This window comes from Strigops habroptila, chromosome Z (assembly GCF_004027225.2).
Source record: "Strigops habroptila isolate Jane chromosome Z, bStrHab1.2.pri, whole genome shotgun sequence".
Classification (NCBI taxonomy): Eukaryota; Metazoa; Chordata; class Aves; order Psittaciformes; family Psittacidae; genus Strigops; species Strigops habroptila.
This window is the reverse complement of record NC_044302.2, coordinates 84,128,535-84,155,495: the sequence shown is the minus strand read 5'-3', so window position 1 is coordinate 84,155,495 and position 26,961 is coordinate 84,128,535. Positions and strand designations below refer to the sequence as shown.

Here is a 26,961-nt window from a genome sequence, read left to right as displayed (position 1 = left end):
TCTTTTGCACAAAGACTTGTCCTCCTGAGGTCATCTAAAGTCTTTCCATCATCCTCCCCCATTCCAAAAGCCACCATTTTATTCACATTTTCCCCTCTGGCACTTTTCTTACTTTGGCTTTCCTTCTGCTGGGAGAACAGCCATGTCTTGGACTGCCTTGCTATCTTCGTCAGGAGAAGGGTACTTGTGTCTTCCTTTCATCCTGGGACCTGAGTTTGTCATTGCAGTGCTTTTTCTAGGCTAGATTCATGGTAAATAAACTATCAGCTATAGGAATATTATATTTGGAAGGGACAAAGAGAGTTGGGAGTGAACCATGGCCTTGTATGCTATAAGGAAAACTATTTTGGGAAGTTGTGGCTGGTGGTGAGGGTATTGGTCTGCCTTGGCCTACAGCTGAACAGAGCTGCAGCACAGATTACTGAAGTCAGGAAGAGCAAGGACGGTGGCCTGCTTTTGGCTTTGTTCCTATGTTTAATAAAACAATTTACAAACTTCAAAATGTTCCATGAGATTCAGTGTTTTCAAGCCAGACTTTATCAAAAGCTTACAGATGTTTCATACTGAGGGAAACACACAGAGTTAAATTCTTTTGTAGGTACAGAGGAACATTTACCCCACTGCAGGAGATATAGATGTTTTCTCTAAGGGTAGTTGATTTTTAACATGAATTGTGTGTTTCAGGTTGGAATTGTTCAGTACGGACAGACTGTAGTCCATGAATTTTTCCTGAATACATACTCGTCAACAGAAGATGTGATGGCTGCAGCCACAAGAATACGCCAGCGGGGTGGTACACAAACTATGACAGCCCTGGGTATAGATACAGCAAGGTATGCTTACAAAATGTTGTCCTGCATATGGCAGAAACAAACATAAGTAGATATGGTGACAATTCTGATTTTATAAATTAAAAATATGATGTGGCTGACATCTGACTTCATTTTAGCTAAGCAAACAAAATTTAGGAGGAGGGTGGATAAAGAGACCCTGTCCAGCATCTAGAGAAGTTGTATCTGGCACCCTGGAAGGGCAGCTGTCTTTTGAATGGAGGAAATAGAAAAAGAAAAGAGACATGGAGCAAGGTTGTAGTCCTAAGCAAAGAGCTGAAAATCTAGCAAAGAGCTGACAGTCTAACAAAGAGCTGACCTGTCCACACAGAACAGGTAGGAACTATGTGTGTAGAAGGATGAAAGAAATAAAGATTTCAGAGGAAACATGAAAAAATAGAACCTTTTCATGTTAATTCATCTTCGTTCTAAAGTTAAGATTAGTACAAGGTTTGAGCACACACTTGTCATAAAGCCAAGAAATTTTATATCTGAAGTCTTTGACGCTTCTGGATCACTGGTAGATTGATCATCTGTTGTAGCAATAGCATTACTTAGAAATGCTTCCTTTATGAGAAAAATTAAGTCTGACTTCTGTAGAACAGACAGTAAATGCAAAATCTCTAACACTTTCAAACTGTACAGTGTTGTATCTTTTTTCTTTTCTACTGTTTTTTTCTGGCATCACAGCATCACTTTATTGTGTAAAAGATTGCATTGGCCCTTTCTAAACAACCATTTAGTGAAATATGCAGCATCTTTTTGATAAACTATTTGATTATCTGATTATCTGATTAAAGTTTTGTTGATATGAGGTCTTAAATCCAAAGAAATTCTTATATATTCATCAGTAATGATTTCCTTAGAAACAAATAGGAGCTTGAGGGAGTCTGAAAAAGTTTGTGAAAACGGAACCAGTTGAGGATTGCCAAATACTTAGAAACCACATGTGGTTCAGAAAGTCCCTGTGCCCTACAAACTGCTGCACACTTCTATATATAGAAACTATCAGGAAAAGCTTCCTCTGTTCTTGCAGTCTTTCTATGCATCCACTTTTGGCCATGTTCAGTGGGACATCTTAGCTTTCATTTGTGTGGCCAGTCTAAAGTTCTGTGGTATTTTCCTAAAAAGAGGAAGCCCTGCTTCCGTCCTTCTCCTCCAGAGCCCTAATCCAGCCTTGCCTTTTTGGGTCCCTTACAGAGTCTGGGGACTCAGCAGCTGCCCAAAACTTCAGTGTCTGTGCACATCTGCACCCATAGAATTCAACTGGTCATCCCAACCTGCCGATGTTCACCTGCAATCTACTCCTGCCGTCAGTTTTACTGTAGATTGCAGAAGTGCTGGTAGCTGAGTAAATACTGAAGGGCTGCTGTAGGGTGGAAATAGGTGGTGGTGGTGGGGTTATGTGGGTTTTTGGGGTGGGAGAATGTTGGTTGGGTCTTTTTTTAAGCTACCAAAAGCTGTTTTAAGGTGCCAGAAGTTTATTTGGAGAAAGGAAGAATTTTTCACTATCCAACAGTGTATTTTCTGCTCAGTTGTATTGCTCTCAAATGAGTGAATAATGAATGAATGCTTGGGAAACTGTTTGGCTGTGAACTGTCATCTAAGTTCCAACTGTTGTTTGTATTTGTTCATGGTTAATATTAATCTCCTTTTCCTGCTCGTTAATTAATATAAAGTGGTTTAGTTTATGGTTGACTATGCAAATATGATGCATGTGCTAAATACTTACATTGCCTTTCTCCAAATGCTTTATGTTCCCTTTAGAGAAGAGGCTTTTACTGAGGCTCGTGGTGCACGAAGAGGAGTACAAAAAGTAATGGTTATTGTGACTGATGGGGAATCACATGACAACTACAGATTAAAAGAAGTGATTGATGATTGTGAAGATGAAAACATTCAGAGATTTGCTATTGCTGTAAGTGAAATTTAATGGGAAAATTCAGAATCTTAAAAGTATGTTTCACTTTCCAAATGTAATTTCTGTTTGAAAAGTTCATTTCACAGAATCTTTATGGAAATATAATCATTTCAGAGAGGAAGAAAAGAAAGAGGCTGAAAAAAAAGAAACCCCAAACCATTAAAAATTTGCTTTCGGATTTTATAGTGCAGAAGAAAAAGCAATCTATCTGTCTTCCTGGTGATGACAGGTCTGTATGTGTATGAAGAAAAAGGAGAAAGAGTTTGAGGGGCACTATAAAATCAAATCCTTTTTGTTAAGAGCAATACTGAACAGAATGTATTAGTTCAAATCTTCTGAGCAATTTCTATAAACACTTTACCTACTTTAGAAGAAAAAAGGCAAATGTAAACCATCAACAAAAACCAAGTTTATTACAGCTGTTCTGTATGCTGGCATTCTAAAGGTGTCATTTTCATGTTGAGCAAACTTAGTAGCTGAATGAGAGGATGAACATGTCGGGGCTGTTCAGCCTGGAGAAGAGAAGGCTGCGTGGAGAGCTCATAGCAGCCTTCAAATACCTGAAGGGCACCTACAAGGATGCTGGAGAGGGACTTTTCATTGGGGACTGTAGTGATAGGACAAAGGGTAATGGGTTTAAGCTTAAACAAGGGAAGTTCAGGTCAGATATAATGAAGAAGTTCTTTATTGTAAGGCTGGTGAGGCACTGGCACAGGTTGCCAAAGAAGTAGAAAATGCTCCATCCCTGGCAGTGTTCAAGGCCAGGTTGGACAGAGTCTTGGGTGACATGGTCTAGTGTGAGGCACCCCTGTCTATGGCAGGGGGTTGGAACTAGGTGATCTTTGCAACCTTAACTATTCTATGATTCTGTGATGCTATGATTTGGTGTGAACCCTACACACCCTCCATGCTGTATTTGAGTATTCTAAACTCAATCTGTTTTCTTTTGTTAATTTTGAAGATATTTTGGATTGTTGCTTCTCTGCTCCTATCTTTCTTTGTTTTGATACAGTGAAATGGTATGGAACCATACAACTTCAAGAAGATATTATCTGAAATTTAAGGAAAGAAATAAATAAAAAGTTGAATCCAGCAGCACACAGATTTTCAATTATTTTTTTCATAAAGAGATCATTAAATAAAATTGTCCTTGAAGCTGCAGTAATTTTTTGGCAATAAAAGCCCTGTTTAGAACCAAATTTGAATTGCAGTAGTGTCCAGTTGGAAAGCTGTCCAACTCCAAACATGGGAGGGTTTTTTTTTTTTATTTCCTTCTCTAAGTAGCTTAAGTGTATAAAACGCTTTTTTCTCTTAACAGTACTTCTTGGTCTGGGAATTGAAGAAGTGAGTAATTTTGTTCTGAGGCATCCTGAATTTTTACAGCAGTGGTGTTAAAACTGCAAACCAAATCTAAAGTCTTGTAGTGTGATGGTGTTATTAATACTGAATGCAAGTGTTATAGTTATATAGTATTTATAGGAAAAAACTGCACACAAAAAGAGAATTATTCTGTGCCTTATTAACTTGTCATTAATTGCTTATATACCATGTTGTGGGGAGAACTGGTGGTATTTATACAGAAGCCAGTGCAATTGTGTGTTTTGGTATGGGGGGTGTTGTGTTGTTTTCTTCCTCAATTAAGGCCTGCTTCAACAAATCATAGAATTGTAGAATAAATCATTAGAATTTTGTGAAGAAGGATAAAAAGGACAGTTGAAGATAGCAAATGTTATACCATACAGTTGCTTTGTTTGCTATTAATTGTATTTTCAGAAAAACAGCTGAGCCCTCATACAATTGTGTTCTCAGAATGGTTTGAAATCAATTTAAGGAAGGTTTTAACAGAACAAATTAAGGTTAGATATGATTTCCCAATATTCTCTGACAACCTGCCTCAAAGGTATCTATCTTTTAAAAGAGGTTAAAACAGGTTATAAAATGTTTTCTTGACTACTTTTTTTTATTTTTAATTCTCTTTAGATTCTTGGCAGCTACAGCAGAGGAAATTTAAGTACTGAGAAATTTGTAGAGGAAATCAAATCAATTGCCAGTAAGCCTACAGAAAAGCATTTCTTCAATGTCTCAGATGAATTAGCTCTTGTAACTATTGTTGAAGCACTTGGAGAGAGAATATTTGCCCTAGAAGGTATGTTATTATTTAGAATTTTACTTCATGCCAGCATTATAGCTGAAGCAAATAGAAGACCACCTGCTTTTATCTTCCTTTGCAATGTGTTGTGCTGTATAAAATGTGTTGTGCAGTATCTTTTTCATGCTGATCATAAGAATATTTTACGATTAACATCAAAACCATAGATAATGACATGAAATACATTCAGGTGGGTTAGAGCCTATGGAGGCAATAGCTTAAAAGGGTAACTAAGCATCACAGGTTTAGCTGGAGCAAACATGCAGTTTCCATCCCTTAGATAAAAAAGCATTGCCAGACCATATCCTGATTACCCCATGATTATAGGCTTATCTGCCTATACTGTCAGCTTGTCTTTTTGGTTAGTTGTTAATTACAGCATATTACTTTGCCATATAAGTTAATGTGAACTTGGTGTATATAGTTGATAAGATATATTTTTCTTTTGGAAATATTCATGACACTCAGATTTTAGCATAGCAAAGTCGTTCTCTCATAATGTCTGCTTACATTCTCCATTCAAATTAGGCAACACTTTCCAAATCTCTGATTCAAGAACCCTTTTGGCTATCTCTGAAGGGATTCATGGCATGCAAAGAAGACAGCCATCTATTTGGACTTATTTTTTCCAACATCTCAACTTTCCAAGTAGCTGGAATAGTGTAGTTTACAGCTGGAATAAAAAATAATGTTGACTTGAATTTCAAGAAATAGTACAGATATGAGAGAGTATTTTAAAGTTTTTTTGGTTTTTTTTTTTTTTTAATTTGAGCTATATTTCTCAGACGTATTTAGTTATTTTTTTAGTATATCATTTAGCTTGATCAACTATTACTATTTTCAGCAGATAATTACTAGATATTTCTTTCAGTTTATATGTTCTTGTCTTTTTACTTCTGGAAGGTTTTGTTTCCTCACTTATGAAACAAATTAATTTGAAGAGAATTTAGTATCCTTAAAGCCCAAAGTTTAGCCTACTTAAGCTCACAGAGTACTTCAAAGTTCATTGATTAGGGGACTTTTCTGTTATGTCTTTGTTTACTTCCATGATAAAACAGATGTTCAAACAGAAATTGAAAACTTAGTCTCCAATTTGTGCTTTGTATTTCCAGAAAAGTGAGAAAAATCATTGTATTTCATTAGTAAAATAAAATCTGTTAGTTACACCTATTAAATACAGTGCATATAGGATAAAAAGTTAATCAACTGCTAGTCATGACAACTGATGAAGTATGTAAGACCTAACATGACAGAGTTTGTGGACATCTGTGTGGTCAAATTTAAGGTTTCGTGCCGTAGCTCAACCTTTTGAACAGCCAGATGCCGGCGGAAGAGATGGTCTCACTTTGTCAGAATCCTCCTTGTCCTTTTTAGCAATCAGTAGCCATTAGGTAGTGCCTGCTTGTCACACAAAACCCCAGCATCCAAATAGTGGAGTACTGGCTTGAACTCCCTGGTGGAGGGGAATGCTTTATATCATGAACTCTAGTTGTTCCACTGAATTTAGTCATTGATTCCTCTAATCATAAGAAAAAATTGCAAGACATTTGAACATTAAAAAAGTTCTGTAGCTTAATAAAATATCCAAAAAAAGGTAGTTATGTTGATGATGGCAAAACTAACTGTTTAAATTGTATGTATCTGTTTATATGATAATCCACTCTTGATATGACAAATCCTCATCATCATGTCCTTCAGTGTTTTAGTACTTTAAGCATATTGTACCACTTCAAATATCAACCAGTTCTGCAGTAGTCCTTGAATTCAACTTTAATTTTCTGCAAAAAATGCAGTAACAAATATATACTTCTTGGATGTTCTAATTTTTTTTTTAACATAAACCTGTTATAAACTGTTTGGATATTTGTACCTTGATATATTTTACTTATTTTCAATTTTTATTTTATATAGACTTGTTTGTATTACAAAAATTATATATTTGAAATGAAAAATTTGGAAAATTATTGTTATCCACATCATAAGAGACAAGTTAGGGAATTTCACCACTCCCAAAAGGCTTCTTGATTCCCAGATTTTTGAGTAGGAACTCAGAGATGTGCTAAGATTTCTATATAAAGTCACCTGTGATGTAAGACAAGAAATGTTGCCTCCTCCTCCTGTAAAAGTCCCAGAAATCACATCATCTGGCTGCAAGGGAATCAGAATAGAAATTGAAAATGGGATTTTAGCTCTTTGTCGAAGCATAGCAAGTTTGAGTTGCTCAAGTTGCTCCTTGATTGCTCGATCTCAATCTCCAAGGTTGAAATGCTGACTAAGTCAGTTTCTGGCATGATTTCCTGTCCCCTCCCAAAGCACTGCAGGAGCTATTCGAGATTTGCAACTGTGCCCATGGATGCGCTTTTGTGGCAGAGGAGAAAAGCAGATTAGTTCTGTCCCACCCAGCTTCTGGTGACAGTCCAATTTATTGGATGTGTGCCATGTGGAAAAGATTAGTTAACCCCATACATTGTAGCTGGATTAACTTATGTCCATAACACGGAGATCACAGGAACCTTGCTTCTTGAAATTCTGTATCTATCTAAGTCTGTTTAAATTCTCAATCTAAATAGCCTCTTGCTAGTATAGTAGTAAGTACATTTGGATTTTTTTCTTGGATTTCTTGGTTTCTTTTTGGTTTTGGCCTTTAAAAAAATTGCAAAGGAAAATCTAGAGAGAATTGAAAAATGAAATCCAACAAAAACCCATACTTGACAGCCAGTGAATTTTTACACATAATCTTTTAAATATGCCTCTGTGTTTCATGGCATGGACTTCTGGATTTAACAGCAATTTTATGTTTTAACCAACCCATAGGCAGGCACAAATGTTTTTTCACAAAATATCCTTTGTAGGATGCTTGGCAGTTTGAAACTCAATGAAAAGTTAGGCTGAGGGCCGTTATCTAAGCAGCATTCAGAGCTGCAAACACCAACAGTACTGGCATTGTCCTCTGCCTTGGACTGTGAGAGTCCTGTATTTCTCAGCTCACTGAGGAGCATCCTTTACTGCATGAAGATATTGCTTATCAGCAAATGTGAAACTTCAGAGTTTTATGCTTAAAAGGGACTTTTTCAGACCTTGCAAAGCAGCTACATCTTGTGAAACGTGATGGCCCATATTTGTGTGTAAAACATTTTGTGTCTGAGATCACGTCTCCTTCCTATGACTGGCTATAAATCCCAGCAATTAGCAAAGACATTGTGTCCCAGGGAACAGCCTCTGTGGTTTAGTTGCTAAGTATGAAAAGTTCAGTGTTATCTAATAGTTCAGATGCCTGAAATTCATACAGCCATGGCTCAGTATGCCTCAGTTTCATTCACACAATTGGAGGTTCGTCTCAGCACTCAGCTGGTAGCAAATTGTGAACTTTTCCTGTACCGTACGGCCTGTTGCCATATCTTGCTCTCAAGGAGGAATCAATATGCAGAATATAGTTACCTTACTTGGCCACTTAAGGTGGCAAAATAATCTTTGAGTACTGCTGTAAGTAGAGGAAGGGGCAGGCCTTTCTCTTTCCTGATGATATTTCAAGTGCACCTGGGAGCAATGCAGCCCATCAGAGTTTAATAACTAGCATATGACTAGCTGACAAGACACAAACTGGTACTAAATCAGCTGATATCCTTTTTGTTCAAAGTCATTAAGAGAATCAGGAAGATTTTCGTGTAACTTTCTGTTCAGGATTATAGTTCCCAAGCCCTTTCCTGAGCCTTCTGAATCTGGAAGACCTGAGGTGTTCTTCTGTTATTTTTGTGAAGGTTCATACAAACATCAAGTGTTTTTCATTTAAAGTTCCTCCAGCTGCCTCCAAATTTTTAGTTGCTTGAATACAAGGCCAGGGCTACATGGCTGTTGTTTTATTGTTCACTTAGCTCAAGTGGAAAATGGCTTAACCATATTAATCAAACATTCCAAATATATTTGCCATCAACCTGAGGTCAAATCTGGTCAGTTTTAGCCTAGAAATATTTGTTGGACAAGTTCTGAGACATGATCTTGAAATGGAAACCTGTGTACTTAGTGGTAGCAGTTAACACATCTTAATTTTTGTATTTGTTCTAAAAATTTATGGCAAAGTATGTTCACCAAATATTCTAGTTAATTATGCTATCCTTTACTACCATATAAGCATTTTCATTACACTATTCACATACTTTTTCAGATTGAAACTGATTATTTTTGAAACTTTTTTTTTTCTGTTTAATAGCAACAACAGACCAGCAAGCCTCCTCATTTGAAATGGAGATGTCTCAGGCTGGTTTCAGTGCTCATTATTCTCAGGTAAACAAACTGTTTGAAAATATAAGTTCTTTTACAAAGTAGATTTTTGTTGGTGATGGCATGAATTTGGAATGAGTGTTTCGAAATTCTTTTACAGAATTTTTTTTTTTTTTGCTGTTTACCTCAGTTCTTAGGGGGTAAATATTTATCAAACAAAAAACCCTTGGAATTTGTATTAGCAGAAAATCACTTCCCAAGTATTTTATTTATTCTTGAAAATCAAAAAGTACCCATTGATACTGATGATCTGCTCACTGTACACAAACGAAATTAAAATTGAACTTGAGATGAAAAGAACTGGGAAAAGCTAAGCTTTAAAGATACAAAAAAGTAGTGACAGTGGAAAAGAGCACAGTGGGAGAATAACTGAACTAAACTGAATAAATGCTAAGAAAACTGAGACAAATTGACATATATATTCAATGTGGCTTTGTATAGAGCTCGGCATATCACTGGGAAAAAGGAAGAATAAAATACTTTGGTGTGATTTAATATAAATACATTATTGCAGAAGTACACTCTGTTCATTTTTACTCTCTGCACTACATTACACATATTTTTTCAGATGGTGTATAATACCTTAGAAACATGTATTATCCTGTTAGAGAGTATGAGGATTATTCATAAGATTATCTATTTGGTAGAACATATTCTTAAAGTTCACAAACAACTGACATGCTGTCATCAGAACCTCCCTTCAGAAACAGGTCTTCAGTCCTTGGTGCCCTGACAGACAGCGGGTCACTGATGTCTGTCTTACCTAGAAGGCTACATTCATGCCTTTAGGCAAGAAAGGTCAGCAAACCATTTCTCATGGACAAAAGGCTCCTGCATAATATCCAAGGCTCAGAGATTCAACAGAGTTCAAGTTTCTGAAAGTTTATCTGGGAAATGCACTTAAGCGTTGTATTCTCTCATTAGCTTTGCTAAATCCCTTTGCCTTTCTGTTTGGCCTGGAGTGGTGGCATGAGGTTGAAGGAGTTGTGTTTCTTTCTGCTACTTTTCCTGGATGTCCTGGATGACCCTTTTTTTCAATTATTTTTGAAGTTTGTATGCATTTTTAACAAAAAGTACAAGACGTACTATGATTGTAGGAGCCATACTATAATAGAAAAAGCAAGGCTAAATAAGTGAGTATGCAAGAAGCATTACCCAAATGTGAGAATCGGGATCAATTAATGTCTTAAAGATGGTTCACATAGAGAACAGGCTTTTTGGTTTTCTCTGCATAAGGATTGGATCATGCTTGGAGCAGTTGGAGCATATGACTGGAATGGCACAGTGATCATGGTGAAGGACAGTGATATCTCAATGCCAACTAATGACACTTTTCGTGACAGGCGTTTGGAAAAAAATGAACCCCTTGCAGCCTATCTAGGTAAGAGAAATAGCCCATCTTATAACACTTTTCAACAAATGCTACAAGACCTGTCCCAAATCTCATTCATAAAGTGTGTCTTACAGAATAATATCTTAGATTCCATGAGCCTGGGAAAATTTCTAATGTATAAACATGTCTACTGTATGAGTTTCTTGTTCTTAAAAAAAAAAAAAAATTACTCCTTCTACAATAAAAAACTAGCCCAAACACTTACATGCCTATGTATATCTATATTTTCCCCAATAGACATGTCTAATCTGATCAGAGATTTCACAGATTCCTCTAGTATTCTTACAAAGTTTTTCTATGCCTTGGTATTTAAGAAAATGTATACAATATTAAAGTCTAAATCTTTGCTTAAAATTAAGCTGATTTCTGTCACTCAATGGACAGGAACAACAATTTACCACTATCTTTTTTATAACAATTGGCAGGCTTTTGTTTTCCTCTCAGCCTTTTCTACCAAAAACCATTGGTGGCCCTGCTCTCTCCTGTAGGGCTTGCTTTCTACACCTCATAGTTCTGTTTACTCTGCTATCTCATTTAAGTTACGTTTTCACTGATGAAGAGTCAACACTAGAATAATTTCTCTCATTCCCCCCCCCCCCGCCTAAGTACTCTGTTTTTCTTCTTTGCAGAATGCGATTAGCTGGGGTTTTTATATCTCAAATTTGGTAAAGTAATTTTAAATTTAGGTCCTATCCTCCATAATACTTGCAACCCTGCCACTGTTTTGATTCATACACATTTTTTTTAAGTCTTTCTTCACCCAAGTTGTTAAATTGTTGTTTATATTAACCAGAGCTAGGTTCAAAATGCCCCCCAGAATCACGTCTGAATGACACCATTAGTTTGACAGTGAAACGACGTCAGCTGTTCTTTGAAAGTAGCTTGTCAACCAGCCACTCGCGAGTTATTTATCAGTACCATTATATTCCTTACACTGTGTGAGGATGGCAAAATGAACATGACTCACCAGCCTGTGAACGGGTTCAGTAACACTTGTGCTCGTGGCTGAGACTGTAGGCAAATACACATCCAGCCCCTTTGACTAACTCTGCTATTATTCTCTAGAATATTTAGGGCTAAACATCTAGTTGTACAATAACGCTTAAAAAGGCTTTGAATCACAGCAATTATTTCTGATACACACATGCATTCTGTGTGTACTGCATCTTGACTTCTGCTTCCTAGGATATACTGTGAATTCAGCACTGACACCTGGAGGCGTACTGTACATAGCAGGACAGCCACGATACAATCACACTGGCCAAGTTATCATTTATAAAATGCAAGGAAGAGAGGTACAAGTACTTCAGAGGTTAAATGGAGAACAGGTAAGTATGTGTTCATGATTAACATACCAGAGAAATATCGCATAAGAAATAGAAATTATGATTTCAAATGAGAACTCTGCACCAGGAGAGTAATTGAAACTGTGAGTTGTAAGCAAGATTAGAAGGAAAGGTTACGTAGATGCTCTGCTATAATAAGTAATGGAAAGTGGATCATACAGTAGCCAAAGGCTCTTGGAAATTTTCCTATTGAGGGAAGCAGTCCTACTCCCCTTAGCAGGTAGAAGGCACAATTTGTAACTTCCTAACTCGAGAGAGTTAAAAGTTGAATGGACCATTCTTAAATTAAATCTGACAATAAAACCTAAAACAGAAAACTAGCTTCAAAGGCAAACAGACCAAAAAGATCTTCTGAGTAGCAAAGAAAATTTCTGCTGAATGGTTTTCATTTGGCATAGTTGTAAGCAATCATAGAACAGATCTCCGAATAGGCAGTGTTGCATGATGTTGCTGACTCTGATTTATACCTTATATTTTCCCACAGATTGGGTCATACTTTGGGGGTGTTATTACTACAATTGACATCAATAGAGACTCATTTACAGACCTTCTTCTTGTTGGAGCTCCTATGTATATGGGAACTGAGAAAGAGGAGCAAGGGAAAGTATATGTTTATAGTCTGAACAAGGTAAGGATTCTCCTTATTGTCTCATATCCTTATTTTAAAGAAATACGACCATTTGAGCTGGGGAAGATGAGCTGTTGAAACCAGAGAAACATGATTTTGGCAATTGAAAGTATTACACAGATTGATTTTGAAAACTTACTTCCCAAATTCTTGTTTTCTCACCTTTTTTTTTTTTCTAACAGACTATATTACGTAGATAAATACTATATCTTGTAAGCTGCAATACAGCATAGACACAAATTTATAGGATTAGTTTTCTATCATATTTTCTTCTTGTTTTCACAGATTAGGGAACAGTAGGGCTCATCCATCCTAAAAGTGTGTGCTTCAGTATCCTTATGACTTGCTTACCAACCTAGAGATAAACAACACATATCCAACAGCTTTTAAGCATGTCACAACTAGACTGAGGAATATATCAGCTACACCACAGCTTCTTCATTTGATAAGTCTCTCTTCCAATACATACTTTTTCTTCTTTTTTCTTCTTTTAAATTGGTACCATTGTGTATCATTATAACAGTTATCAAAATATGGCCTAGCAATGATGGCCTCCTAAAATGCTATTGCAAGAGAATGACCTGAGGAGACTGGATCTATTTGACAAGGAACTCTTCCAGTTTCTACATGCATGTTGCTAACAACAAAATGCTGGTGAATAGGGTTGGCAAGAAAACAAGAATTCCATGTCCTCCAGTAATGTGAGGTTTGAAATTTGTTTTTCCTGTGTTTCCTTTTATCCATCTCCAAATAAAGGAGATGCAGCAACTGCTTGCTGCTGCTAATCTCGTAACATAGAACTCATGGGACCTATGTCTTGGAAAGATTGGTTACATAGCATACTGTATATGTGGTTTTGGTCTAGTGTGCACATGTGACCAGAAGGCTATATAAGTTAGGCCATGGAGTATATGTCTAGTGAGGACAGAATTCAGTCTATGTAAAAGAAATGCTGGGTTTTGTTCTGGAATAACAGTATTGCCATCTGTGTTTCATCGGAAACTTGGCTAACTTCTCAGATTAAGAGAATGCCTTTAGAAGAACTCTTTACACTACCTTAAGAATGATGTGGTTTACTTGCAATAACAACCAAATATTGTTACGATACTCTGCTTTCCTGCAAACCTCTAACTTCAAGAAACACGTAGAAGCATCTAGGTGAAGAAAGAGAGCAAGAATGTCTTTCCCACCTGCTGCTCAGAAAGAACATTTGAATTGTATTTACAGAATCACAGTTTCCACAAAGCTTTCAATCATTAGGAATAGGATGTAATTGTTTTATTTAATTCATCAATTTGTCTTCCGGATAGGATCTCTTTAAAACCTGCATTGCTAAAATGTCGATAGAAATCCACAAACTTTAAATCTGTTCTTTCACAGACAAAGTTTGAATACCAGATGAGTCTCGAACCTGTAAAGCAGACATGCTGTTCGCCACTAAAACAGGACACCTGCAAAGTTCTCAAGAATGAGCCTTGTGGTGCACGCTTTGGGACTGCAATTGCTGCAGTGAAGGATCTGAACCTTGATGGATATAATGACATTGTAATAGGTTCTCCCTTAGAGGATGATCACCGGGGAGCTGTTTATATTTATCATGGCCATGGCAACACAATCAGTAAAAAATATTCACAGGTATGAAATCAAACTTTAGAGATTGGCAGCTGCTGTAACACAAATCCTGTTTTTCCATGCCTTCCCAACATAGTGCCAAACTGTGACTTGAACAGTCATAACACCTTCTTTTTTGAAAAGCTCTGTACTTTTGAACTTTCACTGATTTAACTGAATTTCACTCTAATATGTTAGAAAAGATATTTGCTTGTTTTTATTAGAAACCTTCTGAAATGTTCTCTACAGCCAGAAAAGTAAATATTTTGCAATTCTTAAAATTTACAGTGTTTTTATCACCATGGTAACTGTTCTAGGGGTGTTGTAATGAAAATGTAACATGTTTTAAGAGTCTAAAAGCCATCAAACTGCCAACAAATGCATCTTGAATGTTCTTATAAAATCCCTCAATATACACTGCATAAACTTCTTAATGTTTTCACAGCATATTGCATCAGGTGGAGATGGGGAAAAAGTTAAATTTTTTGGCCAGTCTGTGCATGGAGAAATGGATTTAAACGATGACGGACTGATTGATGTTACCATTGGAGGCCTTGGTGGGGCTGCCCTCTTCTGGTACGGATACTCACAGCAGCTGCCAGGCCAGAAAAATAACTGTTTGTCTTGGGATATCTGTGTAACTTGCACTATTGTTTGGACTGTTGTGAGGGTACTGGTTTCATCTCATGTTTTGGCACTGGCTGTGAATATTCGTCTTTTCATGTGTCTCTGGAGGAACAAGTATAAAACTTCATGGATAACAGTAATAAATACAGGAATGTTTTAGAAATCTTGTTAGCCTAGTATGACCTTGTTCTACTAGGCCATATTCAAAATAGAAACTAATTCCACTTGTAGCACTAAGTGAAATGTAATAAAACCCGAAGTTTTTTTCTTTTTCATACTATATTGCATGTTATCTTATTAGCAAGATCAAGGACAGGTTCAAAGACTTGGGAGTATTGGTTGACAAGAAGTTCAACATGACCCAGCAATGCGCACTCGCAGCCCACAAAACCAACCATACGCTGGGCTGCATCAAAAGGAGCATGACCAGCAGATCGAGGGAGGTGATTCTCCCCCTCTACTCTGCTCTCCTGATGTAGGAGATAGGAAAATAGAAAGCTATTTTGCCAGCTAAATTTTCTACTGGTTTAGCACTCAAGAGCAAAGAGCAAAGTATATAAAGTGTATAGTTAATTACTTGTCTAGACCATCATATATGAGTATTTTAATATTGAATGTTGCATATTTTGTAAGTTTTTAAGTTCATTCTCTACATTAAAAAAAAGTTGCTGCTATTATTTCCAAAGCACTTTCTCTGTGTTTTTTTTCAGGTCTCGTGATGTGGCTGAAGTAAATGTTTCCATGCAGTTTACACCCAAAAGCATCAATATTCAACAACAAAATTGTCAGATAAATAAAAGAAAAACAATATGCATAAATGCCACAATTTGTTTTAAGACCAGACTAAAGTCGAAGGAATATACGTTTGAATCCAGTAAGTAGATAAGTGCTGAGCTTGGAATCTTTATGCTATAAAACTGCTGTGCTTGCTTTTGTTTATTTCTGCAAAAATGGAATGCAACCTCTTCTAAATTCACCATTCAAAGTGCATTTAAGATATGTTAGGAAAAAAGAATGTGTAAAGGCAAACTGGCGCATAATATTGATCTTAACTTCCTTTGCAGGTCTGCAGTATTGGATTACTCTTGACTCACAAAGACAAATATCTCGAAGCTTGTTCACAGAAAGCCATGAGAGGAAAATGCAAAAAAATATAACTATCAAAGGGTCAGAGTGTATTAAACATAACTTCTACATGTTGGCAAGTAAATCATTTAAAGTGTTTTTCTCATGTTGACATTATATTAACCCAAGTATATTCCATTAATTGTAAATTGGGTAACAAAATTTGCAGCCAGAATTGATCTTCAGAAGTGTACATGAAATTTGTTTGTTATTTAGGATTTATATATGTATAGATATAAACTATTTACATAAATGTACATCTATTTACCTTTGTCTCTTTCTTTGTGTCTGTCTTAACAAAGAGCATAACACACCTAGTGGAACCAATCAGCTATCGTGGTTAGTAGTTTAGATGCATTCAAAACCCAGCAGGAGCATGTGAGGTGGAAGTCTAATTTGCATATTGCTGCAATTCCTCCTACTGAAATATAGCAGAAAAATACGCAAATTACGTTTGAGGTAGAAAATACTCTCTGCAAACCAGAAATGTAGTTAACAACTGTGAGTATGAAATCGCCTAGATTGTAAGTAATGTGCAGAGTGAATGGACATGTACCCAGATTTAAAATGTTTAGTGACTTCGCAGTTGTATCATAATTCAAAACAAACAATAAATGATGCCCAGAATTTGCTCCAATATGCAATACATCTGCTAACAACAGGTCTCAGTTGACTTAACAGAAGGTGATACTGCTTCTGTTTGTCTTACTGATCCTTTAAGCACAACTAAAAGAGGAAAGTCTCAGAGTAGGTTGTTCTGAGATATTTTTAAATGTAACTGTGCTGGATATGCTCAGGCTATGTGACATTTTCATGATGAGATGAGGTACACAAAAATATTACTGGATATTTATAAGGATTGGCTTGCACATTAAAAGCTTTATCATCGATTGCAAGCATTTAAATGCTTCTCTAGCAAGGATGGCAACAGTGTGACTGAAAAATATTCTATCTCAACATTGTTTGGGATTTTTGACCTCCTTAGATATTAAAGTGCATGTCCATAACTGCAATTTTGTTTTCTTTATGTTCTAGGATAAGCCTGACTTTCAGGACTCTGTAAAGGTTTTTCTGGAGTTCAATTTTTCCGATCCAGAGAGTGGACCTGTTCTCGATAGCAACCTGCCAAGCTCAATATCTGAATATGTAAGTCAGCAAGTCTGTATTAATAACCAAAGTTTTAAAGGTAAAATTCATAGCCCACACAAGATCTGAAAGTATTGGCCACAAATTGGCTAAAGAGGGAGGGTCCTTGAGCTTGTCCAGAAGATGTTTCCTCTAAATGAGTCTTCAGGGATGAAGAGCTTGATTCAGTGTGCTTGGGAACCAGCCTGGGGTTTTAAAGCATCCAGAGTTAACTGAAGATAGAAGAAAGTACAAGCAACTTTATTATTTATTTTTAATGATTTTATTTATTTTTTTTATGTAGATAAAACAGAGGAATGCTGGTCGTTTACATTGATGGTGTTTGGCATCATTCATGCTTCTGCTATTGCCTCTTTTTCTAGTCTAGATGAATTACTTAGAAGGGAATAGGTAGAAAGCTTACATTTTATCTGTGCATTTTACAGCATATTGGCATAATTAACTGATTAATATTAGGAAAGATGTGATTGTCAAACAGAAGACCTTATATAAAATTAGATAATGAATTAAAATGCAAATACTTAATTTTAATAATAAATGTAATAAAATTGAGAATAAAAATACTATTGTTGCAGATTCCTTTCACAAAAGATTGTGGAGCCAAAAATAAATGCATTTCAGATCTTGTTCTGAATGTGAAAGCAAGCATAGCTGGAGACAGGTAACTACACTGGATTTATTGTATCCCTTGATATCTGTATAAAATTTCTCTCTAAATTACAAATTCTCTGGTCTAATAAGATAATGCTGTGGCATAATTTCCAAATCAGAAACAATATAGTCTGGATACTGAAAGAAGTTCCTTTTTATGTCAAAACAGATTCAAAAGTTAAGGTGTCCAACATTCTTACTTTATTTTACAGCTCTTCTCCATTCATTGTAAAGTCACGCAATGACAAGTTCACTATCCAGCTCTCTGTGAAGAACAAAAAAGACAGTGCCTATAATACCAGAGTTTTGGTTCAGTATTCTCCAAATATTATTTTTGCTGGCATTGAGGTAGGAATTTTTTACATTATCACATTTGTCATAACCATATCATTGCTGGAGAGATCTGAGAAAGCCTTTTTATTACACTCAAATTCCACTGCTCTGGCATCATCAGTTGTTTGGAAGAATGCTGTCCTTACTTCTCTTTCAAAAAGAGTGTATTTATTTTGACCTGAATGGACTTTTGCCTTGTCTCTGTTACCTACAAAGTTTCACAATGCCACTTAGCCTGTAAGTGCCTGCATCTTAGATGAATGTCAGCACCATGAACCATCTGTACTAATTAGTACAAACTGTACTAATACATATGTTGATCTGCTAGACTCTACAGCTAATTTGCATGGTGTCCAGTTTGCATGTAGCTGCTAATGTTCCTAACAATTTCACTGGAAGGAAATAATGGCTACTAATTTATGTAGATATCCATAGGTGGAAATTGTTTTCCAGAAGTTGCAGCTTCCTATTCTCATTCCAGTTCAATTAAGGCTTTGACTCTTAAGACGTGACAATGAAAAGCGTCAATGGTATATATGTTCAACAGGCCCTTGATGCCTAGTGAAGATTTAAAAGGAGTCTGCACAAGACTGTGATTTCACTTTCTTTTTTCCTTTAGGATATACAGAAAGATAGCTGTGAATCTAATCACAACATCACCTGTAAAGTGGGATATCCATTTCTAAAAACTTCAGAAGAGGTAAAAAGTCTCCCTGCATTCTCCTTAATCAGTGTTGTTATAAGGCCAGGGCAGTCCCTATCAATTCTGAATTTCTTTTCTCTTGTGTTCACTCCAAAACCTATCCATGTATGTTTCCTAATCTACTGTTGACATGATCTGCAGAGATAGGAAAACATCAGATCTGGCCAGAAGGGTCTGTCTCAGGGTATACAGAATATTGGTTAGGATATGCTGACAAGATACTAGATGCTGTGGCTTTCAACAGGTTGGAGCCTACGACTTTAGTTACTTTGTATATAAAACTTGCTCTGTTGAAAAGAGAATAAGCTGGTATGTGGAAATGCTAAACTGCATCTGCCACAACCAGGTATCAAGAGTTCACCTCTGCTTAGTGGCAACAGAGAGGCCTTTCCAGCAAGTAGTCCACTTAAAATCAAGCTCCAGCTTGAACAGCTCCAGCAAGAAGTCTATATCTCCTGCTGGAATAGAGAGGGAGCTTTAGCTAAACTAAGCCTTTGAAAATATCCATCTAAGCCTTACTTAAATAGTTCCGGTATTGAATTGGGAAAGATCAAATTGCATGCAAATGAGACCAACTGTCTTTTCTGGCAGTTTCTTGTCTGCTCTTCTGGCATATGAGGTCTGTGTTGCAGATGCAAAACAGCAGGAGAGTTGTCCTTTTACATTGCCTTCTGCATACACCTTCCAGCTTGTGTTTTGGACTTGTAGGAATTAAGTCAGCTGTTAATTTCATTGCAGCCAAATAAGCATAATATCCAAGGCCAGCGCCCACAATGCTCCATTCCCAGCTTTACTGGATTTTTCACATTTTCCTTTCATGCTTTGTTGGTTAGTTTATCTATAGATATGGATCCCTAAATTTAGAAAAGTTATATTCATATTTGCATTCAGAAATCAATTGATATCTGATTTACTGATAAGCTTCCCTAATAAATTCTTTTTTAAAGCCTCTCCTGGCTCTTTTGGCTGTTTTTTAAATGAGAAGAAATATCTAAGACAACATTCTCTGGGTCACTTTGTAGGAAAGATTTGTTAATATTAAAGAAAAAATAAAAGTCTGAGCAGAAAAATCCATTACAGTAACAAATAGTAAAGCTTTTGCTTCATATAAAATTATCCTCAAGTGTCAGGATATGAAGGACATGTTTAGGACAGTGTTCTCAGATTTTGTGTACTGCCAAACTGAGGTAGATTTGCCCTAGTTATAATGAATAGGGAATTTTTGTGAGACCTAGTAGTCATTTATTTGCATTGTAAACATTTCAGTTTGGTATTCTTGGTGTTTAACTATCTATTAATTGAGATTCCAGTAGCCTTCTATAGAAAGCTCATCTTCACTGTAATTGCCAGGTGCTGAAGCTTTGTTTCTTCCCTGTTAGAGAAGTCAAAGAAAAAAGAATTTTTTTGATAAGTAAGACCAGTTGGTTTCTAGTAAGAACTATTTAGCTATGGATTTCTAATACACTCTAGAATAAGTTTTACTGAGGCTTCTTAGTTCTGAAGATAATTTGAGGCTTCTATTTAATAAGTGATAATTCTTAGATTTTCTTCTTGGCTGGGACAAATTAAAAAATGTGGATTCCTTTATAGAAAACTTAAAATGTGAATACAGATTCTATAGATAAAAGTAGCAAAAATTTGCCCATTTTCATCAGATCAAACCATATCGGTGTGCTTTTTTTTTCCTCTTCTTTTAAAATGTGTAATGTATTTCTCTAAACAGATTTCTTTCAAAATATCATTCCAATTCAATGCATCATATCTCCTGGAAAATGCTACCATTCATGTATATGCAACAAGGTTAGTTGCAATCCTTACTTGTTTACCGTCTGATTTTTTTTTTTACCTTCAGAAGTACTCAGTCCAGCAGTGGAGTGAGTGGACTAAATAAATAGCGGTTTGTCTCTAGAGCCTGAGAGTCACAAATAAGGCATCATTTCCAGTACGTTTACCTTCAGAAAAGGTTTATTCTCTTAAAAAATTACTCCCTATTTTAGCATGAATCACAGTTCATGCTAAACAAAAAGATTTGTCTTTCAAAGAGCAAGAGCGTTGCAGAAGTTGATTGTGAAAGAGGAATGTACTTGCCCTCAGTGTTTATTTTCCCTGAAAAATCCAGGTATGTTGTGAGAGTAGTGGCCCTTACTTGGTCCATTTTCATTCAGTCAACTGCAGTCTGTAACTTTAACAAAGATTCATTTCTAGTCTGGGGCTGGTGCAGGATTTAACTTTTCAGTTACTGGAAATATTATTTTGAATTTATTTTTAGGAGATACCAATTAACTAGAAAGGAGTAGTGTGGTTTTATACCTAGAGATGTAGGTGTTTGTTTCTTAAGATCCCTTCCCACTCTGTAGTCATTTTGTGTCTGCATAGTCTGATATCAGTGGTATATGTTGATTTTTTTTTTTAGTGACAGTGAAGAACCACCTGAGACCTTGAGTGACAACAGAGGACACGTAACAATTCCTGTAAAATACGAAGTAGGATTAATATTTGTAAGGTATGCTTCTCTGTGCTTTATTTGCTAGCACAGTAAATAGCAGATGTTCAAAGAGAATATAGGATTGTTTTGTTGTCGAGCTGTGCTGACTATCTACAGATGACATCTTCTAGTCTCTTGAACAGAAAGCACAGGCTACATTGAAAAGAGCAGTTACATGAAATAATGGAGCAGTTACTGTCCCTATCTTTCTGTATCTCCATTTTATCTATTTAGATTTGATCTGCTGTTTGTAAGTACAACAGCAGCTTTTGTTGATTGTTGTACTTTGCTCTCTTCATTCAAAGGCATTTCGGGTACGTAAGAAAGCAAAGACTTCCAACTTCCTGATAGCCATGAGTTCGTATCACTATAATATTGCATAGTGTGGTGTTTGATTTCCAACTTCAAAAATTACCCTTAATTTTAGATTCTTGGGAGCTTGTTTTTATCAATACAGACATAAACTTTAATGCACATCTTGTAATACACTTTATTTTCAGAAATATCTCGAATTCAGTTAAATTCCGTTCCAGAAAAACATTAAAAATATTATCAGTAGACTACATTGCATGGTGCGCAGGTGTAAATAATTAAGTCAAATTAATTTTGGATGCATTTCATGGTTCAAATCTAGACTTCTTGTGTCCTGTAGGGAATAAGGTTGAATTCAGAAACTGGTTTTGTTCTCTGTTTGGTTCTGTCTTTCATAGGACCCTGCCTATTTAACATGGCAATACTCAGGATAAGGGATTACACAGCTAGAATAAGAACAGGAAAATCAGGCCCTGTATATTCTTAGGAACAATATTTGCTTATTTTGTAGTTTTATCTGAACACAACATTTAAATGTGCATAATAAAAAGTGAATACCATTAAAAAAATGGGTGGGTTAAACTCCAGTGGAAGTATCAGTGCACTCTTAATTGCAAGAGTAGTCCTGGAGGGTTCATGAAATAATGAAAATACCTATATTATTAACTGCTGCAGTTTTTATGAAGTTTGTATGCTTACTGGGTTTTTTTGGTTGTGTTGTTTGTTTTTTCTTTAACCCACAGTGTTTTCAAAGAGCACCATGTTATAATTGCAGCAAATGATACTGTCCCTACTGCTATTAACACAACAGAGCAGATTGGAGATGAAGTTAGTCTACATTATAGGGTAAGAAACCATTAAAACTGTTAATATTGGTTTGCATTGCTTAACGTGATAGCCCATTACTTAAATAGAAGCTATGTAGTATGTTAAACCTTCTACATGGGTATTTTGTGTTTAACACCTTTTTTTCTTTTTGCTTGCTTTGAAATAAGGTGAGTCAGAGATTTTCAGAGTGGTCCATCCCTGTAGAGTAGTTCTAGTGGGGTTTAGAGATGCTACCCTCAGCAGGGGAAAGACAACATGCCCTGGTAAATGAGAACTTGACCTATGTTCATTGCAGTTTAGAAAAGGTATTTTCAAAATCCAGTCAGCTTTGAAAAAGGCAAATGCCGTGCTCCAAGAATGTTGTCTTCCCAATGGAATGAATACTGCAAACTAAAATCATTTGTGCAAGATACTTAATGGATTAGAAGCCCAACCTCAAGTTGAAATAGGACAGAATTTAGTTATCTTGAGAGCTGCCAGCAGCTTATCACAAATTATAAGTCAGAAGAAAAAGGTAAAACAGCTTCTTCAATCTTTATTGAGCTCATCCACTTCAAAGACAGGATCACCAGTTACCCCTGCCAACAATTTCACCTAGGAATTTTCTCCACCCTTGGCCACAGTAGCCTGATCAAAAGGAGCAACAGCCTACACATACATCCCATGATCTTCTCAGGGAAAACAGGGGAAAGGAGCAGGTGGGCAGGAGGGCTGCTGTCTAAGCACACCTGAGGAGTAACCAGCCGGAGCCTTCATTGGTACAGTGACTCCTCTCCCATCTTAAAGCATTTTAGGTCTTTATTAAAAATTAAAATTAAATTACTTTAGATAGAAATCCCAGGTGATAAAGAGGATGCAGTAAACAAGATGACAAGAAGGAATTTATGTCAAAATTGCCTCTTTCATCCTGTTCATTTGCTTTCCTTCAATAGCGCATTTTATTACAAAGACCACAGAAGAATACTTTCACTAATTCACAACAGGCTCTTCTCAGGGGAAAGAGTTCATCACACCACATTTTGCATAACTGACTGTGGGAACGTGGAAAAAAAAAAAAAAAGAAACATCACAAAAGGAAAGAAAAACACAGGAAAGAAAAAAACCCCCACAAATACCATCAAAATAAGGAAAGTACTAATCAAAACCTTTTTTTCTTTTTATAGATTGAAAAAGGTGAACATTTTCCAATGCCAAACCTCACACTGCAGATCTTATTTCCCAATGTAACTGCAGCCAAGAACACTCTTCTCTACCTTACTGCATTGTCACATTCCCAAGTAAGCTAGGAATTTTCATTTTCATAATTTAAATTTGATTTTTTTCTTGTAAGGAACTGCAAAATGCAAACATTTGAGGTTATGCCTTGCTTCAGGGTAGATACAGCTTTTAGTCTAAAAGCAAGATGGTGGTGTTTTAAGAGTACGTACAGATGTGTAAGACAAATTTCTTTAAAAGAAACAAGTAATTTTAAAATGGTGTTGAACAATAACTGTACTATAGCAAGGTTAATCTGATACATTGCCAACTGATTAAAGGTTCAGACTGAGATAAGAGCAACAGGAGTTTCTTTCTTAGTTTTGCCTACTGAGTCTCAGATTATCTCTATTGCCATCAGTGCTTATTGCAGTGCTTATTGCTTATTGCTGCTGTGTACATCTAGAGCTCAATCTCCTGTTCAGTCCTCTTCTTTCTGTTACTGAAATTAGCCTTCCTGCACGTCTGCTCTCCAGCACTAGCAGTCCTCTGGCTTCTTCCTTCTTTGGGGCACTGAGACATCTTGAATGGGATGGTAGGTCATATCTTTCAAATGCTCTTCACTGCAGCCCTCATTTGAGTTTTTCCATTTCACTCCTCCAGAGCAACTGAAGATCCCAATTCCAGCAAGTCGCATGATTTCAGATTTGTATATATTAAAACTAGAGCTATATGAGTAACTGGATGGCTGAAGAACCCAAATATCACTAAGTGATAACCTAAACCTCTTTTTTTTTTTAATTTTTCCCTCAGACACACGCACATGCATGTGCTTCTCTCCAAATATTTAATTTAGTTTTGAGATGTTCACCACTGAAAATTAAATCTCATGATCTAAATGAAAATCTAAGCTTCATTTTAAAACAAAAAAATCCTCCAACCCTCCAATCCCTCAACCCCTATTCATGTTTAGAATACAAAAAATTGCATCTGTTCTTAAATTCCTTCTCCCACTAGTTTCATTGCTATGCAGTTACCACGTTTGACCCGTGTTTGCACACAAACTCAACAAATCTGTGCTTTTCGTGTGGGTATAATTCATCTACCACTAGCTACACCATAGTGATGGTAGTTTGCCAAAGTGCTCTGCAGAGGTTTGCAATCCTCTTCATGCTAGCAATCTGAAAGTGAATGACCTGACTGAGAAAACAAATTCCCCTATTCCAAAGACACCAAAGGATTTCCCAGCTGCCTTTGAAGGAGCCATGGAGGTCTAGCAGTGAACCAGCACGCGCTCCACCTCCATGGAGGCTCCTGAATCTTGCACTTAACCTGCCTGTCTGCTTGCTAAGGCAGAACCTCTGTGGATTCCCATGCAAAAGATATTTAGCTTTTTTAACATCCAACTCTTGCTGGTTCATGTAGTGGTCATCTTGCAGGAAGCTCTTGTTTGCTTCTACATATGTCTAGGTGGCTGAGTAGAGTTTAGATTAAATTATCTCATAAAAAGCTCTTTAGTTGTTTCAATAATGATACTTCAGTACCTACACCATCTGAATTTCCTATTTTGCACTCTTGCAATATGTAGTTTTATTACATTTAGCAGTTTGTAAATATTATTAATATTATTAAATATTATTAATGTTGGCTTGCTTCCAGAATATTTTTTGTAATAGATTGTATACTCAGACAATAAGAATAATATTTGTATTTCTGCTGACAGAATGCCATCTGCCAAGCTAGTTACCCTGTAGATCCCTTAAAGATCAGCACTGGGAAATCATTTGTGGTGCCAAAAATAAAAGAACCTACAAAGGATACAATTATGGTAAGCCTACATATAGTATACATATTCATCCCAGATATTAACCTAGATCTTGGAGCTGATTACTTCTGCAATAAATATAGAAGAGCTTCTCTCAAACGATATACTATGGAAACACTTTGTCTTAATAACCTAAAAGGCTATCTTTATGCAGACTAGCCATAGATTTTACTTGGCTCAAAACTGTATGTGGAACTGAATTGTTTTGTGCTTTTTTTTAATTTAGCGAATGTGTAAACAACAGTATCACGTTTGACAGCTGAGTAAATTTCTACCTTCTATATTCCCACTGTAATTAATAAATAGTATTTTAAAAGTTTCTCATCTCCCTTGCAATTTTTTTAGACATCCAGTTGAAAATATTTTCAAATGCTAGCACTCTGATCTGACAGATTTTCTATGCAACTGATAGAAGTATAATTGATGATCCCATCTGGAAAGGATTAGCCTCTCACATTTAAATGGGAGAGTTGCAAAGTAATTTTGCTGCCATAATTGCGTTGGCATGTCAGGGGGAAACCGTCATACTACCTGCTCAGCATAGAGGTGCAAGTTGAATTTCTTATTTAAATGAAACCATCCCACGAGAAGAAAATTTTGCCAGCTTATCATAGTTCTCTACAGTGGTAGTAAAAGTCTAGGCTGTGCAAATGTTTCCAAGTGTTGAACATAATTCTGCTGCCCTCCAAGCTAGCAAGTGATATTGAGAAGTAAAGGTACTTAAATTTTCACTCACATATCCTGCCCTGCTTGAAAGATTCATGTGTAACATGATTTGAAAGGATCAAGAAACACTGCAGAGAAGCCATAGGTGCGTTGGCAGAAAAACACTGGCTGTTACAAGCTATGCCTCCTTTAGGAGCTCTGCTGATGCCTTTTGCTGTGTACATACAGTAACAAAGCTTTCTCAAGGCTAAGCGAGCCTGCGATAGCTGAGCGTATTCCACCACAGCATGAATATCTCAACTCAATTTATATACTGCAGTGTCATTTTTACATAAAAAGTCCCAGTAATTAATATCAGGTTAGTACTGGTGTCATAGCAAGTCTATGATCTGTATATATTCTTTTCTGTGAAGGTGGTGAGGCATTGGTACAGGTTGCCTGGAGAAGCTGTGGATGCCCCATCCCTGGCGGTGTTCAAGGCCAGATTGGATGGGGCTTTGAGCAACCTGGTCTAGTGCAAAGTGTCCCTGCTTGTGGCATGGGGTTGGAACGAGATGATCTCGAAGGTCCATTCTAACCCCAACCATTCTATGATTCTATGATATATAGTAGTTTACACGTTTTTGTTTTAGTAATGTGAAAAGTCTCTTCCTATTAATTCTTGCTGGTGCCTTTTAAACAGGACTGTGATACATATAGCTGTGCATCTACTAATTGTGCCCTGGTCCCATCTGACATTTATCAAGTGAATGTTTCATTAAGAGTATGGAAACCTACCATCATAAAAGTAAGTAAATCCCATTTGTATTCAGAATACTCATGAGTTTAAGAAACATAGGTCAATGTTTCTAATGTCTGTTAAAATTATACATTTCATTTTCTTAAGTCTCCACAGTCCCCTAGTATTTGA

At 36.4% G+C, this 26,961-nt stretch overlaps 1 protein-coding gene across 8 annotated transcripts in view; it reads left to right on the top strand.

Annotated features, from left to right (window-relative positions):
- Positions 1 to 26,961, top strand: part of LOC115619479 (integrin alpha-1-like) — a 73,393-nt gene that overhangs the window by 39,220 nt on the left and 7,212 nt on the right. For 2 of the 8 annotated variants that reach the window (XM_030511783.1, XM_030511780.2), the window contains 21 exons: positions 685 to 833; positions 2,598 to 2,748; positions 4,732 to 4,897; positions 9,108 to 9,181; positions 10,415 to 10,559; positions 11,757 to 11,899; positions 12,402 to 12,545; positions 13,926 to 14,180; positions 14,602 to 14,732; positions 15,494 to 15,657; positions 15,848 to 15,984; positions 16,944 to 17,054; positions 17,630 to 17,715; positions 17,918 to 18,053; positions 18,658 to 18,738; positions 20,465 to 20,541; positions 21,155 to 21,244; positions 22,282 to 22,384; positions 23,530 to 23,643; positions 25,284 to 25,388; positions 26,734 to 26,838. In XM_030511783.1, the coding sequence (XP_030367643.1) occupies positions 685 to 833; positions 2,598 to 2,748; positions 4,732 to 4,897; positions 9,108 to 9,181; positions 10,415 to 10,559; positions 11,757 to 11,899; positions 12,402 to 12,545; positions 13,926 to 14,180; positions 14,602 to 14,732; positions 15,494 to 15,657; positions 15,848 to 15,984; positions 16,944 to 17,054; positions 17,630 to 17,715; positions 17,918 to 18,053; positions 18,658 to 18,738; positions 20,465 to 20,541; positions 21,155 to 21,244; positions 22,282 to 22,384; positions 23,530 to 23,643; positions 25,284 to 25,388; positions 26,734 to 26,838 (2,667 nt within the window). Of the gene's footprint in view, positions 1 to 684; positions 834 to 2,597; positions 2,749 to 4,731; positions 4,898 to 9,107; positions 9,182 to 10,414; positions 10,560 to 11,756; positions 11,900 to 12,401; positions 12,546 to 13,925; positions 14,181 to 14,601; positions 14,733 to 15,493; positions 15,658 to 15,847; positions 15,985 to 16,943; positions 17,055 to 17,629; positions 17,716 to 17,917; positions 18,054 to 18,657; positions 18,739 to 20,464; positions 20,542 to 21,154; positions 21,245 to 22,281; positions 22,385 to 23,529; positions 23,644 to 24,072; positions 24,156 to 25,283; positions 25,389 to 26,733; positions 26,839 to 26,961 lie in introns of those variants that run through there. The other 6 variants (XR_003995032.2, XR_003995033.2, XR_003995034.2 and 3 more) reach the window with 6 other exon arrangements.